This window comes from Lutra lutra, chromosome 16, assembly GCF_902655055.1.
Source record: "Lutra lutra chromosome 16, mLutLut1.2, whole genome shotgun sequence".
Lineage (NCBI taxonomy): Eukaryota > Metazoa > Chordata > Mammalia > Carnivora > Mustelidae > Lutra > Lutra lutra.
In genome coordinates this window covers 6,514,281-6,530,745 of record NC_062293.1, presented here as the reverse complement: position 1 = coordinate 6,530,745, position 16,465 = coordinate 6,514,281, and the positions used below count along the sequence as shown (strand labels likewise).

General features: G+C 49.7%; 1 protein-coding gene across 1 annotated transcript; it reads right to left on the bottom strand.

Moving 5' to 3' along the window:
- Positions 1-5,553: 5,553 nt before the first annotated feature.
- LOC125087539 (CMRF35-like molecule 6) lies at positions 5,554-10,566 on the bottom strand. The gene is made up of 5 exons (XM_047707970.1): positions 10,488-10,566; positions 10,286-10,405; positions 8,513-8,636; positions 7,953-8,006; positions 5,554-5,908 (listed from the first exon to the last, which is right to left on the bottom strand). Exons 1-5 carry the CDS (start codon positions 10,501-10,503, stop codon positions 5,554-5,556), a joined length of 669 nt encoding a protein of 222 aa, XP_047563926.1. The 5' UTR covers positions 10,504-10,566.
- Between the last annotated feature and the right edge of the window lie 5,899 nt (positions 10,567-16,465).

Sequence of the window (16,465 nt, the reverse complement as noted above, 5' to 3'; positions counted from 1 at the left end):
AGCCTCAGTGTCCCCAGTCTCTGATAGTGTCCTCATGGGCACCAGCTTATCTCTAGGACACCGGGAAAGATGCCTGAGCTGTGTGCCCATGGCCTTTGGGCGTGCTCATGAATCAACTTTTGGACATGCAAAATTAGGGGTCATAGGGCATAATTAATTGGTCTAGAAAAATGACTCCTGAATTACAAAGTTAGTTCACTTGTGGTTGGTTGGAATAAGACACATGAAGAAATAGCAGGATGAACATCTAAGTCAGTGCAACCCTGTGATTGTATTGATAATTCAATTTAGACATAATGTTAAAGATGACTTTTGAAGCTGTTAATGGGAGGCCAGGCCAGAGCCAAAGGGCAGACTTCTCTCCCTGCACTGCAAGACGGACCCTCCCACCCCAACCTCCTGCCCATTTCTGCCCATCTTCTTGGTCCTGGCACGATGTCTCCTTGTTTCCCATCCCCTCAGCCACCTTCCCTTAGACCTTGCTGGCACGGACCCCAGGGAGTCCTTGAAAGAGCTGCTTCCCTCACTTCTGGGCAATAAGAGGAAGCATCGCCAGATGTCGCCATATCAAGGTCCATGTCAGCTGACTGTGGTCAGGAGGGGGCACTGGGTCTATCGACCTCTTCCAAGGAGTACGAATTCCAGAAAAGCCATGTGGGCACTGCTTCTCAATAAAGCTGAAGTGCTGGGCTAGAGTCCGAGGTGTCCTTTCTGCCTGGCTCTGTATCCTTCCTTGTGCACAGGTGGTGAGGGTCCTGACTTATTTTCGTCTGAACTACCCTTTGGGCTCCGGACCCCTGCTTGCATCTTGAGCTCTGGACTGTGAATGTCTGGGTCCACCTCTAGTTGAGCCCAAGGGAGACACAGTGACTCGCAAGCCAACAGCTCAGGCTGATGCACAGGATGGGGCTTGAGGAGGGAAGCAAGCTATAGGACTGAGCCAGAGGAGGAAAGGTCATCAGGATACAGTGGGTTTAGTTCTAACCCCTGGGGTGGCCAGGACCAGAGTTTGAATCATCTGGGAGGACTCAGCAGCTAAGAAGCAATCCTGTTAGAGGAGAATTATTTTTTTTTTATTTTTTATTTCTATTCAGGTAACAGTATTCATTGTTTTTGCACCACACCCAGTGCTCCATGAAATCCGTGCCCTCTCCAATACCCACCACCTGGTTCCCCCAACCTCCCACCCCCCACCCCTTCAAACCCCTCAGATTGTTTTTCAGAGTCCATAGTCTCTCATGGTTCACCTCCCCTTCCAATTTCCCTCAACTCCCTTCTCCTCTCTAACTCCCCTTGTCCTCCATGCTATTTGTTATGCTCCACAAACAAGTGAAACCATATGATAATTGACTCTCTCTGCTTGCCTTATTTCACTCAGCATCATCTCTTCCAGTCCCGTCCATGTTGCTACAAAAGTTGGGTATTCATCCTTTCTGATGGAGGCATCATACTCCATAGTGTATATGGACCACATCTTCCTTATCCATTCGTCCGTTGAAGGGCATCTTGGTTCTTTCCACAGTTTGGCGACCGTGGCCATTGCTGCTATAAACATTGGGGTACAGATGGCCTTCTTTTCACTCCATCTGTATCTTTGGGGTAAATACCCAGTAGTGCAATTGCAGGGTCATAGGGAAGCTCTATTTTTAATTTCCTGAGGAATCTCCACACTGTTCTCCAAAGTGGCTGCACCAACTTGCATTCCCACCAACAGTGTAAGAGGGTTCCCCTTTCTCCACATCCCCTCCAACACATGTTGTTTCCTGTCTTGCTAATTTTGGCCATTCTAAGTGGTGTAAGGTGGTATCTCAATGTGGTTTTAATTTGAATCTCCCTGATGGCTAGTGATGATGAACATTTTTTCATGTGTCTGATAGCCATTTGTGTGTCTTCATTGGAGAAGTGTCTGTTCATATCTTCTGCCCACTTTTTTATATGATTGTCTGTTTTGTGTGTGTTGAATTTGAGGAATTCTTTATAGATCCTGGATATCAACCTTTAGTCTGTACTGTCATTTGCAAATATCTTCTCCCATTCCGTGGGTTGCCTCTTTGTTTTGTTGACTGTTTCCTTTGCTGTGCAGAAGCTTTTGATTTTGATGAAGTCCCAAAAGTTCATTTTCGCTTTTGTTTCCTTTGCCTTTGGAGACATATCTTGAAAGAAGTTGCTGTGGCTGATATCGAAGAGGTTACTGCCTATATTCTCCTCTAGGATTCTGATGGATTTCTGTCTCACGTTGAGGTCTTTTATCCATTTTGAGTTTATCTTTGTGTACGGTTTAAGAGAATGGTCGAGTTTCATTCTTCTATATATAGCTGTCCAGTTTTCCCAGCACCATTTATTGAAGAGACTGTCTTTTTTCGACTGTATATTTTTTCCTGTTTTGCCAAAGATTATTTGACCATAGAGTTGAGGGTCCATATCTGGGCTCTCTACTCTGTTCCACTGGTCTGTGTGTCTGTTTTTATGCCAGTACCATGCTGTCTTGGTGATCACAGCTTTGTAGTAAAGCTTGAAATCAGGTAACATGATGCCCCCAGTTTTATTTTTGTTTTTCAACATTTCCTTAGCGATTCGGGGTCTCTTCTGATTCTATACAAATTTTAGGATTATTTGCTCCAGCTCTTTGAAAAATACTGGTGGAATTTTGATCGGAATGGTATTAAAAGTATATATTGCTCTAGGCAGTATAGACATTTTAACAATGTTTATTCTTCCGATCCAAGAGCATGGAATGGTCTTCCATCTTTTTGTGTCTTCTTCAATTTCTTTCATGAGTGTACTATAGTTCCTCGAGTACAGATCCTTTACCTCTTTGGTTAGGTTTATTCCCAGGTATCTTATGGTTCTTGGTGCTATAGTAAATGGAATCGATTCTCTAATTTCCCTTTCTGTATTTTCATTGTTAGTGTATAAGAAAGCCACTGATTTCTGTACATTGACTTTGTATCCTGCCAAGTTGCTGAATTGTTGTATGAGTTCTAGTAGTTTGGGGGTGGAGTCTTTTGGGTTTTCCATATAAAGAATCTTGTCATCTGCGAAGAGAGAGAGTCTGACTTCTTCTTTGCCGATTTGGATACCTTTTATTTCTCTTTATTGTTTGATTGCTGTTGCTTGTCTAAGTCCTTGAAGGGGCTGCCTAGTTCCGCCAATGGTCACTATCGCCATCTTTTGGTGGCTTGAAGAACTGCCCCAAGTGTGCTCTGGGTGTTACCTTCATCCTCATCCTGGAGGTTGGGACCTACAAATGCCTTTTGGGCAAAACATAAGAGACTCTTGAGCATAGGAAACAAACTGAGGTTTGCTTAAGGGAGTGGGATGGGGGGATGGGGTAACTGGGTGATGGATATTAAGGAGGGCATGTGATGTAATGAGCCCTGGGTGTGATGTAAGACTGATGACTCACTAACTCCTACCTCTGAAACCAGGAATACAATATATGTTAATTAATTGAATTTAAGTTAAAAAACTAAAATTAAGAAATGTCTTTTGGGGGCACCTGGGTGGCTCAGTGAGTTAAAGCCTCTGCTTTCGGCTCAGGTCATGGCCCCAGGCTCCTGGGATCGAGCCCCGCATCAGGCTTTCTGCTCAGCAGGGAGCCTGCTTCCTCCTCTCTCTCTGCCTGCCTCTCTGCTTGCTGGTGATCTCTGTCTATCAAATAAATAAATAAAATCTTTTATTAAAAAGTTAAAAAAAAAAGAAATGTCTTTTGTAGTCGAGTATCAAGGCCTGTCATGATCCCTCCAGATCCCTCCAGACAGAGGGCCAGAGCTCATGGAAATTCTGGAGACCCAGGGAAAAAGGATATTTGGTTTTCAGTCAGAAAGATGAGAACTCAGGTTTAGGGAGAATGGCCTTCTATTTATATAAATTTTCTTTGATTTCAGACAACAGCATTTTGTCATTTTGGACATCCATATCCAGGACATATTTGGTTATGCTTATACCTAAGGATTTCATTTTCTTTGGAGTAAGTGTACATGGAATGCATTTTTAATTCAGGTTCCCATATGTTCACTTGTTAGTATATGGACATGTGATTGACTGATGTGTGTTCATCTTGTATCCCATGACCTGCTGAACTCACCTCTTAGTTCTATGAGGTTTTGTAGATTGCTTGAGATTTTTTTTCTTTAAGACTTTATTTATTTGACAGTAAGACATCCCAAGTAGACAGAGAGGCAGGCAGAGTGAGTGGGGAAGCAGCTCCCTGCTGAGCAGAGAGCCCGATGTAGGGCTCGATCCTAGAACCCTGAGATCATGACCTGAGCTGAACGCAGAGGCTTAACCCACTGAGCCACCCAGGTGCCCCTGCTTGAGATTTTCTGCATAGACATTTATGTCATCTGCAGACAGGGACAGCTTTATTCTTCTTTTCCATCTTCTATCCCCTCATTTCTTTATCTGACCTACTGCAATGGCCAGAATTTCCATGGCTGAGATGACTACATGGTGAGAGGGGGCATCTCGGCCTTGCTCAGGATCATACAGGGAAAACTCAGTTTTTGATCACTAACTATAATGTTAGCTGTATTTTCCTTTTAGGTGATCTTCATCAAATCGAGGAAATTCCTTCTTTTTTCTTCTTAAAACTAAGAAATTCCTTCTTAAAAATACTCTTATTTTTATGAGTTTCTTTTTGATCATGAGTGGGTATTGGAGGTTGTCATATGTTTTTCCAGTGTCATTTGATATGATTCTATGATTTTTTCCTCCTCACTTTGGTATGGTGGGATACAGTGATTCACTTTTCAACATTGAACCAGCCTTCTCTACCTGGAACAAACCTCACTCCCTCACGGTGCATAAATCTTTGCTGGATTCCATCTGCTTGCCTTGCCTATCCATCTACCTCGTCAGGAACTGGCCTCTCAGGACCCTCCCTTGCCCTGAGCTTTGCCTTTGTTCAGACCTTCTACCTTCCCTCCCTCAACTGCCTGAGGCTCTCACCCAACAGGAGACAAATCCTGAGAGAATATGGACTCTGGGAAACAAACGGAGGGTTTTAGAGGGGATGTGGGTGGGGGAATGGAATAGCCGGGTGATGGGTTTTACCGAGCGCACGTGTTGTGATGAGCACTGGGTGCTCCATGCAACTAATGAATCCTGAGCACTACATCGAAAACTAATGATGTGCTCTACAGTGATTAACTGAACATCATCATCATCATCATCATCATCATCATCATCATAATGAAAGAGTCTGTTCCTGTCCTCTGTCACCCCATTCATTGAACTCTCATCCATTCCTCTTCATGACACTTCTTCTTATAAAACAGTATTCCTGATTTAGTTTTCAAAACCACCCATTAGAATAGAAAGGCCTTGTTTTGTTGACTGTTTTCTTCCCAGCACCTAGAAACAAGACTGGTACTACACAGGTTCTTGGTGAATATTTGGTGAGTGGTTGTAGGAAGGAAGGAATGTTGAGTTGAAAGCCTGCACTGGGGGTTCTCAGGAGGACAAGGTCATGGGAAAGCAGGCCTTCCCTCACCTCGGGCTCTCTGGTCACCTGGGCTGTGCTCGGTGCTCTCTGTTAGCAAGTTAGGAGTCCTAGGGCGTCCCTCCCCCATTCTCCCCAGCAAAACACCACACACATCGACTTGTGTGTGTGATGGATCTCATTGCTTCATTCAAGTATTGAATGATTTGTTTGTTTTTGGCAATAAGGGGAGAGGAGACAGGTCTGGGTCCAGAAGTTCTTCCTCTCCTAGTCTGAGTGGTGTTGTCTCTGGACAGGATATCGATGGGCAAGGAGGGCTGAAGGTTGTCTTCATCAGGCTGACTCTGGTGCCCACAAATTGCCCACTGAGGCCTGTTGACCCAGAACACGGCACTGAGCATCATCAGAAACAGGGGCACCTTCAGCAGAATGAGGAGCAGGAAGTGGACGCTGCCGAGCAGGGACCTGTAGGAGGGACACGGTGACTGGCAGGAGTTTCCTCCTGGACAGGAGCCCAGGTTCTGCCCCCACCTGCCTTTGTGCTCAGGTTCTGTGGCCTCAGAAATCAATATCAGTCTCAAAGCTGAATGGTACCAGGGCTGGAAGGTCCGGAACCGAGGGCCCCAGTCTCCTGTCCTCCAGTCAAGACTTGACCTTGAGCATCAGGACGCAGCAGACACATGAGGATGTGGTGGTGAGGAATGGAGAGAAAGGGAGAAGAGGAGACCCAGGAGGCTCTGGTTCCCAGAAACAGCTCTCTGAACCCACAACCCTCAATACTCCCTTGCTCCTGCGGGGGCAGATTTTGAGGGTGAAATGCTCCCTTATAAAAGCTCTCCTCTCTCAACCTAGTCTGGACTCAGCTTCAATATGATCGTTGGAGAAGCTCTTCTGGTGAAACTGCTCAACAACCTCCATCAGCCTCCAGAAGTGACCACCCCAAACTCAGCTCATGGCCAGTCCTCTCACTTGTGGGTCCCAGTAACTGTCCCCACGCCAGCTCCTCACAAGTGCTGTGTCCCCTCCCCACACGGGACCTTTCTAGAAGCGCTCCACGTCGCCAGCCCCTCGCCTAGCTCTCAGCCTGTGGTTTGGCTGATATCCTCTCCCACGTCATACTGGGACCCTCTTGCACACCTGCTTGGCACCCTGGCTCATATCCTCTTTGCCCACTTGAACTCCGGGCCAACTGTGGACAGTCTTGGAACGGCCAGTGGTTTCCCCCCTCCAGCTCCCTCACCTCTTTGCCTGAAGACTCTCTTTAGCTATAAGAGAGTTCAGCTTGCTGAGCAGAACAGGCCGTAAATGGCACAGAATCCATGTCCCCAGGAGGGACCCTCTGCCTGCCATACTCTTTCTCCAGATGAGGGGCCTTACTTCATCACTCTGTGAGAGCATAAGAAGCCCCTCTGCCTGCAGTACTCTCTCTAGATAAGGGGACGTCCCTCATTGTCTGTGAGAAACAGGAAGCCCCACCATCTTCCCCACCATGAGGACAGATGGATGTTGATCACTGCCTCAGCTTCCTCAGGGCTCGGTGAGACAGCTCTGGGGTGCGTCCTACACAGCACATCTGAGGATACCCAGTGATGGAGCCCAATTGCCCTGTGATAGCTCCTCCATCAAAGCACGCTTCATTGGCTTTACCCATCCCCTTGTTCCCTCCCTATGCTTCCTGGGATCACCATTCCATAAACTAATTGCACCTAAGTCCTTGTCTCCCCATCAGATTTGAGGAAATCCAAACCCAAACAGGCTCTTTGTCATTTGTTTTCAATGAATCTGGATTCCTTTCGTCATGCCCACCGTCTTCCTGTGCACCCCATCTTCCTATCCATTAATGGGCAGTTGACGTTACTGGCTTTATCAGGCTGATGCCACGTCCCCCCAGATGCCCTCTGAGGCCTGTTCCCTCAGAGGACAGCACTGAGCATGCTCAGGACCAGGGGCACCTCCAGCAAGACCAGGAAGGAGAGGAAAGTAGATGCTGCTCAGTAGGGACCTGTGGGGGACATGGTGACAGGCCGTGAGCCCCATCATCAGGGAAATGCCCTGGTACCCTCCACTTTCCTTCTGTCCCTGTGTCTATGTCCTGAGGCCACAGCAGTCCAGAAGGAAATCAGGCCCAGGTGGGTCTATGCCTGGGACTGCCCCATCATCAGACCACTTCTGTGACCCTCAGGCTTACAATTGCCCTTGAGACAGGATGTGGACATGGAGAGGGCCTGGCTATTGGAGTGACATGAGGAGACCCCAGGAAGCAGGCAGGACCTGGCCTGGGAAAAGAGTTCTATCTAATCCCTCCCCATGGGCAGTTACCCTGTCTATGGACTAGAAATCAGTGCTGGGTTGCTTGTGTAATGTCTGCTCTCCCATCAGCAGTATTTCCCATGAGGGAATGGAGTATTTGCTTCAGTCCCAGGGTCCATCTGGCACCTGTGTGGTCCCTCCAAACCTTACCCTTGAGATTCAGAGGTTAATGCTGGAGGGAATGAATGACCCCACTCACCTCTTCTCTCCCTCTGTGGCCTCGTCTTCAATAGGATGACTCTCCAGTGATGGGCTGGGAGGGAGCCGGGAAGAGAGCTCAGGGGCCCCCAGAGCACCTGACCTGGGTTACGTTCTGAAGTTCCCCTTTGCACAACACTGGCACTTGTCTTCCCTGTCCGCGGAGCCCGATTTCTGTAGATACTTGAGTGCCGGCTTCCCCAATCCTACAGGTCTCCAGGGAAATGTCCTCTCACTGGCCCGGACTCCCTGATCATTGTGTATTGAAGAGCAATCCCGCCCCATCGCTCTCCTGCACATGCTCTCCCTGACCCATCTGTTCTCAGGTTGAGTTGTCCACTGTGTGAATTTCCCAACTTTTGTCAAACCAGGACTGTGTCTCAGTGGTCAAGGGCTGTATCCGTAGAAGGCCGCTCAGCACACGGTAGGACTTCCACAGTTAGGTGTGGATTGGTAAAAAGGTGGGACCGAGGTCATGACAGTCACACCCACACACATCTGTCCACCGTGTTCCCCAGAAATCACTCAGGTGTCAAAGGTCTCCAGCTGCTAGCTCCTTACCCAGGACGTTGGCTGGAACTTGCAGACTCCTGCAGGGGCATGGTGCTCCATGTGAGGGCAGGCAGGGTCACGTAAAATTCTGGAAAGTTGGTGAGCCACTCAAAGCTGAGGGTTGCAGTGCTGGCTTGGGGGGAAGCACACGTCAGGCCTGCTGTCCTCCCCCGGGCTCTCCCACTCTCTGTCAGCTGTGTGGCTCTGACTCATATAGTCCTGGTCACTCAGGCCATCTGGACAGGCGTCTGGGCTCCACATCTGCCCACAGCCACACCCAGGCCTGCCTGGAACTCCGGCCTCCCCTGGCTTCTCTGCAGGTCCACCCTGGCCAGGTGGGAGATTTCAGAGGCAGAGCATCTCCCAGCAGGGCATGGGACAGTGGGTGGAAGGAGCTCAGGTCTCTGGGCTCAGTCACCCGCCCCTGGTTTCCCCTGGCAGAGGATGGGCTGAGCTTTCCTCTGCAGAGATTGATCCAGAGCTGGGGGTGGAGGCCGGGTCCTCAGGCAGGGCTGATGTCTGGAGTGAGGACCATGAAACAGGGGACTCAGCAGAGTCTCCACTGAATGATGGATCCTGCACTCAGTGCACTCAGCCCCCGAACTCTAAGCCAGAACTGTGAACCTGGGTGGGCACGGGATGGAAGGATAGACAGAAAGAAAGACCTGAGACAGACACACACCCAGGATACCACACAGAACGTTCCCTGTCCTGGAGCCAACTGGACAAAGGTCTTTCTCTTCCAGGGGGTGGTGTCCGAGGACACTCCTCTCCTCGCTGTTAAATAGGAGCCCACAAGGGGTCTGGGGGGGAAATGTCCCATGTGAGAGAGACGACCTGCAGGAAAGACATTGGAGGAGCCAGGGCCAACGTCGGAGTAAGAACACAAGACAAAACCTGAACACTCAGAAGGATGAACTCCATGTGGTTCTCAGAGAAACAAAAAACAGGTTTCTAGTAAAGAATTCTTTGCAGCACATGGAAGTATATTTGGGGCCATAGGACCTGAGAACTCATTTTTCTCATTTTTTCCCCTCCTTTGTCTGAGGGGAGCTTTCACCAGTTTCTCTGGGTTCCTTCCTGTGGGGACAAGATGATAGAAGGAATGGGGAGGGTCAAGCTGGAGGGGCAGGGTGTTCCCCAAATGCTCACAGAAGCCCCACATTAGGGTCTGGGGCTCCTTCTTGGGCCCCCGTCGAGGCTGGTGCAGACCCCCAGGATCACAGCTGTGAGGCTGGTGCTCAGGAACCATCCAGCACACAGTGTTGTCCTGTTAGAGCCCCGGGGTCCTGGGCAGGCAGTAAGGGAAAGGAGCCTGTGCCCTACGGTCGTTCCCCATTGGGAGGACAGAGAAAGGTCCAGGAAGAGGCTCAGGACACCTTCAGCATGGTCAGGACCCTTGGCAGGCCAGGAAGGCAGATAGTCATCCCCAGATTCAGGGCCATTCGCACTGCCCACCCTGGGAGAGCTTTAGGTGTGAGAGTGTGTCAGGGCAGGGCACACTGAGGTCAACCAGAGGTGTGCATGTGCTTGTGTGAGTGTACAGACAACACAATGCCTGCACACAGATCTAGACACACATGGACATATACACAGACACAACATGCATACGCACATCCATGGACACACACAGGCACACCCCTGGTGTCCTGCTCACCCAGTGCATCCTCACCCTGCTCTTCTATCCCACGTCCCCCCTCTTTCCCGCTGGGGCCAGGGTGATCAGCCCATGTCTCAGGCAGCCCTGGTGCTGGTGTCGGGGGAGGGATGTGCACAGCTCACCTGGTTCCACAGACACCAAAACTGGGAATGTGCGGTCACGAAAATATCCTTGGAGGACTGATGTACCAATCCCACACTGGTATGTTCCAGCATCATCCTCTTTAAGGTTCTCCAAGGTCACTGTGAAGGTGAGGTTTGCAGGATGGTCCCTGATGGACGCACGGCCCTTCCTCACTTCTCTGTCTGCCCCTTTGGTCTTTACCATCTTCCACACACATGGGCTCTTACACCAGTATTTGGGAGTCTCTCTGAATTTCTCCTCGTACTGACACTGCACTCTCACGGATCCCCCCACGGTGCTCATCACGGAGGTGGGGCCACGCAGAGACCAACAACCTGGAAAACACAGCCAAGGGTGACCCTTCACCAGAGGGGCCTGGGTCAAGGGGATCTGAGGTCAAGTTGACTGTTGAGTCCCTGAAGGGCCCTCAGGGTCTGAAGGAGGCCTTGGCAGGAGAGAGCCTTTCCTGAGACCAGAGGGAATGGCTGTAGCTCCCTCCTCACAGCGTGGCACAAGGAGAGTGTGTCCTGATGTGTGTGTGTGTGTGTGTGTGTGTGTGATGCACGGAGATGTCATTTCTGACTGTGACACTACAATAATGCTGGTCACTGGCCTCCCCTCTTGTCAGGGCCGCTCTTTCTGGCAGTGGACATGACTCACCGGCTTATGCACTGAATCCTCCTGGTCACTGCTGAGACGGTGCTGGTCGATCTGAGAATCTTCTCTGCTCTCCGTCCTCCCTCCCACATCCTCCTCCTCCCTTTGGGCTGCCTCACACCCCCGTCCCCCTGTCTCCCTCTTTCCCACTCAGGGCAGATTTCTCTGCCCAGGCTCAGTCCGGTTCACCTGGGACCTGCAGAAGGAGCAGCGCTGCAGGCAGCCACGGCCTCCTGTCCTCTGGGTTCATGTCTGCAGCACAGATGTCACCCACAGAAATGCCAGGCTCCTGACGGGGGATGATTTCAAGCCTCCTAACAGAGGGTCTTCTCTGCAAGGCCCACTTCTTCTTTCTGGGTCCTCTTTGCTTCCTTGTCCTGCCTGTGTTTGTTCTTACAATCTTCTTCCACGCTGACTCAAGCTGGTTGGGGTGCAGGAAGTTTGGGGACAGAAGCAGAAAAGGCTGAGGCAGAATCCTGGATCTGGTGCCCCAGATCCACTCAGTCCCGATGACAAGACAGCTCCTGGTCCAGGACTGGACTGGGATGGCAGTCCCCTTCCGTAGCCAACATCTGCTCCTCTCACTGTCCACACGCGCCCCTTACAATGGAGCAACACTATGAGCATTTCCTCAGGGGAATGTCCCCACCCCTATGACATGTCATTTCCTTTTGGTCAGGATAGATCATGTCCGGGGTGGAGCCCCTAACAGTCCATCCTCTCAGGCATCAGCCGTGACCACAGTGATGTTAGGACCCCCCAGCCTGCAGCTCCAAGCACCCACAATCCCCATGGGACCCCTGCTCTCCTTGGCCACACAAGTTGGAACTGTGACCTCTGATGCCTTCAAAGGTTCCATTTGGGTGCTGGGTTTCTAACCAGGGTACAAATCCCCAGACTTTCTTCCCTCCTGTGTGTTTCCCTGTTCTGAAAAATGCACATGGAACGGCCATCACCAACCCCATGCGCACCTCACCTTGACTCTTTCTTCTTTGCAAAGTCCACTCTATTGTGACTCTCAGGGTAGAGGACTGCCAATGGACAAGGCGGTCCAGAGACTGAAGGAGCTGATGGGACGTTGGGGCCATGTGAAGTTGAGACTGGGCTTCTCCTCTCTATCCAGTGGCACAAAGGCCATGGTGTAACAAGAGGGTGGTCTGACAAAACACTGGCTGCCAGTGTCCATTTTGGGTTCACATGGTGACCGGGGGCTTCTTCCAGGAGCAGAGTTGGGGGATGGTCCTTGCCAGGAGGTGGGGAGGTGGGTCTGTCCTAACTCAGGGTGGCTAATTCTCATGACATGATGGGTTTGGGATGAATTTACGCTGGAAATGGTAGGGACGCAAGTCATGGTGCAGGACCCAACATCTTGCCTGGGTTATGCCAACTTCTCAAACTTTTCATACTCAATCAAGTCTATCAATTTCCCCCTAAACACTCTCTGCCCAGATCTGCTCCTCCTCCACACTATCTTATCCTGATCTAAGGCCACAATATTCCCAGAGTCATTGCAATCAGATCCATTACCAAATATTCTTCTCTCTGCTCCTCCCCATTAATATTTCTTCTAGCATCTCCACCTGCCCATATCCTCTCTTCCTCCTGGCATTACAACAATCCTCTCCCCTCTCAGGACAATGGTGACATTCTTATTCCTCCCAGTCCCCTTGTGCCTTGTCCTCCCTCTCTTCCACTCATCAGCAAGAGAGAACTTCAACGAAACTCAGGAGTAGCCAGTACACCCTTTGTCCCGACACTACCCTTCCCCCACTAATCCCTGTCCTTGCTTGGCTTACATGGCCTGAGTGGCCCAGCCACTGCTGGGTTCTGCATTTCTATCTTGCTCCCCTTCCCCAATGTGCCCAATGCTCTAGCCTTGGAGCCCATCCTTCCCCAGGGCCTTAGCATCTCTTTGTCCCTCTCCTTGGATCCTCTGCCCACCTCTTCTCACTGCTTCTTCCATCTTACTTTATAGATTTCACCTTCGATGTATTCCCTTAGAAAGGCCTCCCCAATCACTCTTCCTAGGATCACTCTGTTGTCTCAGTCACCATCCCTTATTTGTTTCCTCCATAGTTCACCAAACCTTGTCCATAAGTTTCCTTGGGTGGTCTCTGTGCATCTCCCCCACTGGGATAGATCTCATATCATAGCAGCATTCTGGGTCTGCTTCATTCATCACACAACGAGCCAGGGGCCAACTGCACTTTGTGACCAATGGTCGGCTTCTGATAACTGTTCACAGAAGGAGTGAATGAGTGATTGAGTGAATGAATAAACACAAAATTGGCTACAGACATGGCCCTAGACAACTGTGGTCCAACGAGATGCAATATCTATGGTGGTATAACAAATTCCCCAAAACTTGGTGGCTGAAACAATAAATATTCATTATCTTACACTTCCTGAAAGTCACAAATCTAAGAGTGGCTTATCTGGGTGGTTGTGGCTCAGTGTGTCTCTTTCACAACATTGTGGTCAAGATGTTGACCGGGCTATACTCATTGGAAGGCTGGACTGGCCTGAAGGATCTGCTTCAGAGACAACACGTCCACTTGGGAGTTAGCAGGAGTCCTTAGCTCCTCCCCCAATACAACTGCTCGAGTGTCTGCATGATCGTCCAGCTTCTCCTGTGGAGAGTGAACCAAGAAAGAGCAAGGCAAAATATATTTACGATTATATTTATGATTTTTCCTTGGAGGTTGTGTCCCATTGTTTCTGCCATATCTGGGGACCACACACCCACCCTGACACAATATAGAGGACCCCTGCCAAGGGATGTGGATATCTGATCTGAGTGGAAGCTATGAAAGGATATGATTCCTAAAATATCAGATATCTGTGTATTTATATTTGTGCAATTTCCTGTTCCCCTGTGACACTCCAATAAAAGATTTTAAAAACCAAATATCAAAACACGAAAGTATACCTCTGAAACTTTGCTTGATTTGGGTGGGGGGTGTAGATGTTCACTGGTTTTCTCTCACATAGCAAAGAGTTTCCGTAATCTTCCCCGCAACTAGTTACCCTGCCTAAAGCTCAGACATCAATAATCTAGCCAGAAGCATATTTTGAGTGATGATATCAGGATGGAATGCAGATTCCTCTGGTTTGACTGCTCAAGTGCCTTTCCCTCAGACCATGATGCTGGCAGGCAGAGAGTGGCCAGCAACCAGCAAGAGGGAGTTCCATCTTCAGACCCAGGAGAGGGTCTGCAGAATGAGAGTGTTTGTCAGGCAGCTGGTAGCCATTGTAACACATCTTGAGAAACTTGACAGGGCTCAGGGTTTCTTCAGTCTTCTCAGCCCACCACTTTCTCTTCCATCTCTCTTTCACTTCCCAGTGCATCTTCCTTTTCTACAAACTTGAGTTTCTGCAGCTCTTGGCTGAGCTGAGAAGCTGGAAGACCCACCAGGTACACAGAGCAATTACAACAGAAATTTGAGTTCAGGTTTGAGCCTGCAGTGTGATGGTTCACGGTATAGGTTAACTGTCCACGGGCTGCTCAGATGGAAGATGATCTTGGGTGTATCTGGAAGCATGTTTCTGGAGGAGATGAGCATTTGAATCCATGGACTCAGTGAGGTAGGTGCCCTCTCTGGGGTGGGTGGGCCTCATCCCATCCAATCTGTTGAGGGTCTGAGTAGAAGTGGATGACCAGCAGAGGAAGGAGGAATTCGCGCTTTGCTGCCTGATGACTTCTGCTGGGACGTCCATCTCTTCTCAACCTCTGTACTCCGGCTCTCAGGCCCTTGAACTCAGAATGGATTTCACCACCAGATCTCTTGGGTACTCCTCAGCTCCCATCACCATGGGAGCCTATTCCTTTAATGAACTTGTCATAGGCATGCTTCTCCTACTGGTCCTGTTTGTCCAGAGAACCCTCACTGACACACGTGTGTATTTGACCCTGTGGCAATTGACTTCTTCAACACCAAGCCTGCACACGAGGACCTCATTCAGGAAGATCCCTGTGAGGATGCAACAGGAAGATCCAAAACCTCATCAATTCCTCTCACCTGCAGCGTGACCTGACAGGACATCTCCTAGAGCTGATGGAATGCAGGTGTTTCAAGGGGCTGCTACAGAGAAACATAGAGAAAACATCCAGGATGTCAGCATGCTGAGCATGGAAGAGCTTGGGGACCACCCCCACGTGAACTGGGTCTGCGTTTTGCGAGGGAAATAGTGATGAAGCAAAGGCCAAGTTAGAGGCAAATGTTACTGGCTTTCCTTGGGCTGGAATCAGAAGTATCTGCTTTACTCCTCTTTGGCTTCAGGATCTCTGTGAGGTTCAGAGACATCTGGGAGACTTTTTTTTTGGTGAAGATCTCAGCATCTGAAAAAAAGAGGGATGTCAAAGTAGGGTTACAAACATTCTGGGCTATTTGAGAGTGGGAAGAGGTAAGTGCTTAGCTTGGGTCCCAATGTTAGCCAGGAGGATGAAGAGCTCCCCGGTCAGCCTGCACATGGAGCCTCAGGTGTCCCCAGTCTTTGACAGTGTCCCCATGGGCATCAGCTTATCTCTAGGACACTGGGAGAGGTGCCTGCGCTGTGTGCCCACGGCTCATGGGCGTGCTCATGGGTCAACTTTTGGACATGCAAGTGGTCATAGGGCATAATTAATTGGTCTAGAAAAATGATTCCTGAATCACAAAGTTAGTTCACTTGTGGTTGGTTGGAATAAGACACATGTAGAAATAGCAAGATGAACATTTAAGTCAGGGCAGCCCTGTGATTGTATTGATAATTCAATTTAGATATAATGTTAAAGACGACAATTGACACTGCCTACGGGAGACCAGCCAGAACCAAAGGGCAGGCTTCTCTCCCTGCACAGCAAGATAGACCCTCCCACCCCAACCTCCTGCCCATTTCTGCGCATCTTCTTGGTCCTGGCACGATGTCTCCTTGTTTCCCATCCCCTTAGCCACCTTTCCTTAGACCTTGCTGGCACAGATCCCAGGGAGTCCTTAAAAGAGCTGCTTCCCTCACTCCTGGGCAATAAGAGGAAGCATCACCAGATGTCACCATACCTAGGTCCATGTCAGCTGACCATGGTCAGGAGGGGGCACTGGGTCTATTGACCTCTTCCAGGAAGTACGAATTCCAGAAGAGCCATGGGGCACTGCTTCTCAATAAAGCTGAAGCAGTGGGCTAGAGTCCGAGGTGTCCTTTCTGGCTGGTTCTATACCCTCCCCTGTCATAGGTGGTGAGGGTCCTGACTTATTCTAGTCTGAACTACCCTTTGGGCTCCAGACCCCTGGCTGCATCTCAAGCTCTGGGCTGTAAATGTCTGGGTCCACCTCTAGTTGAGCCCAGGGAGACACAGCTCAGGCTGATGAGCAGGATGGGGAGTGGGGAGGGAAGCAGGCTGTAGGACTGAGCCGAAGGAGGATAGGTCATCAGGATACAGTGGGTCTAGTTCTAACCCCTGGGGTAGCCAGGATCAGAGTATTTGAATCATCCCAGGTTACTCAGCAGCTGAGAAGCAATCCTGTTAGAGGAGAATTATTTTTAAG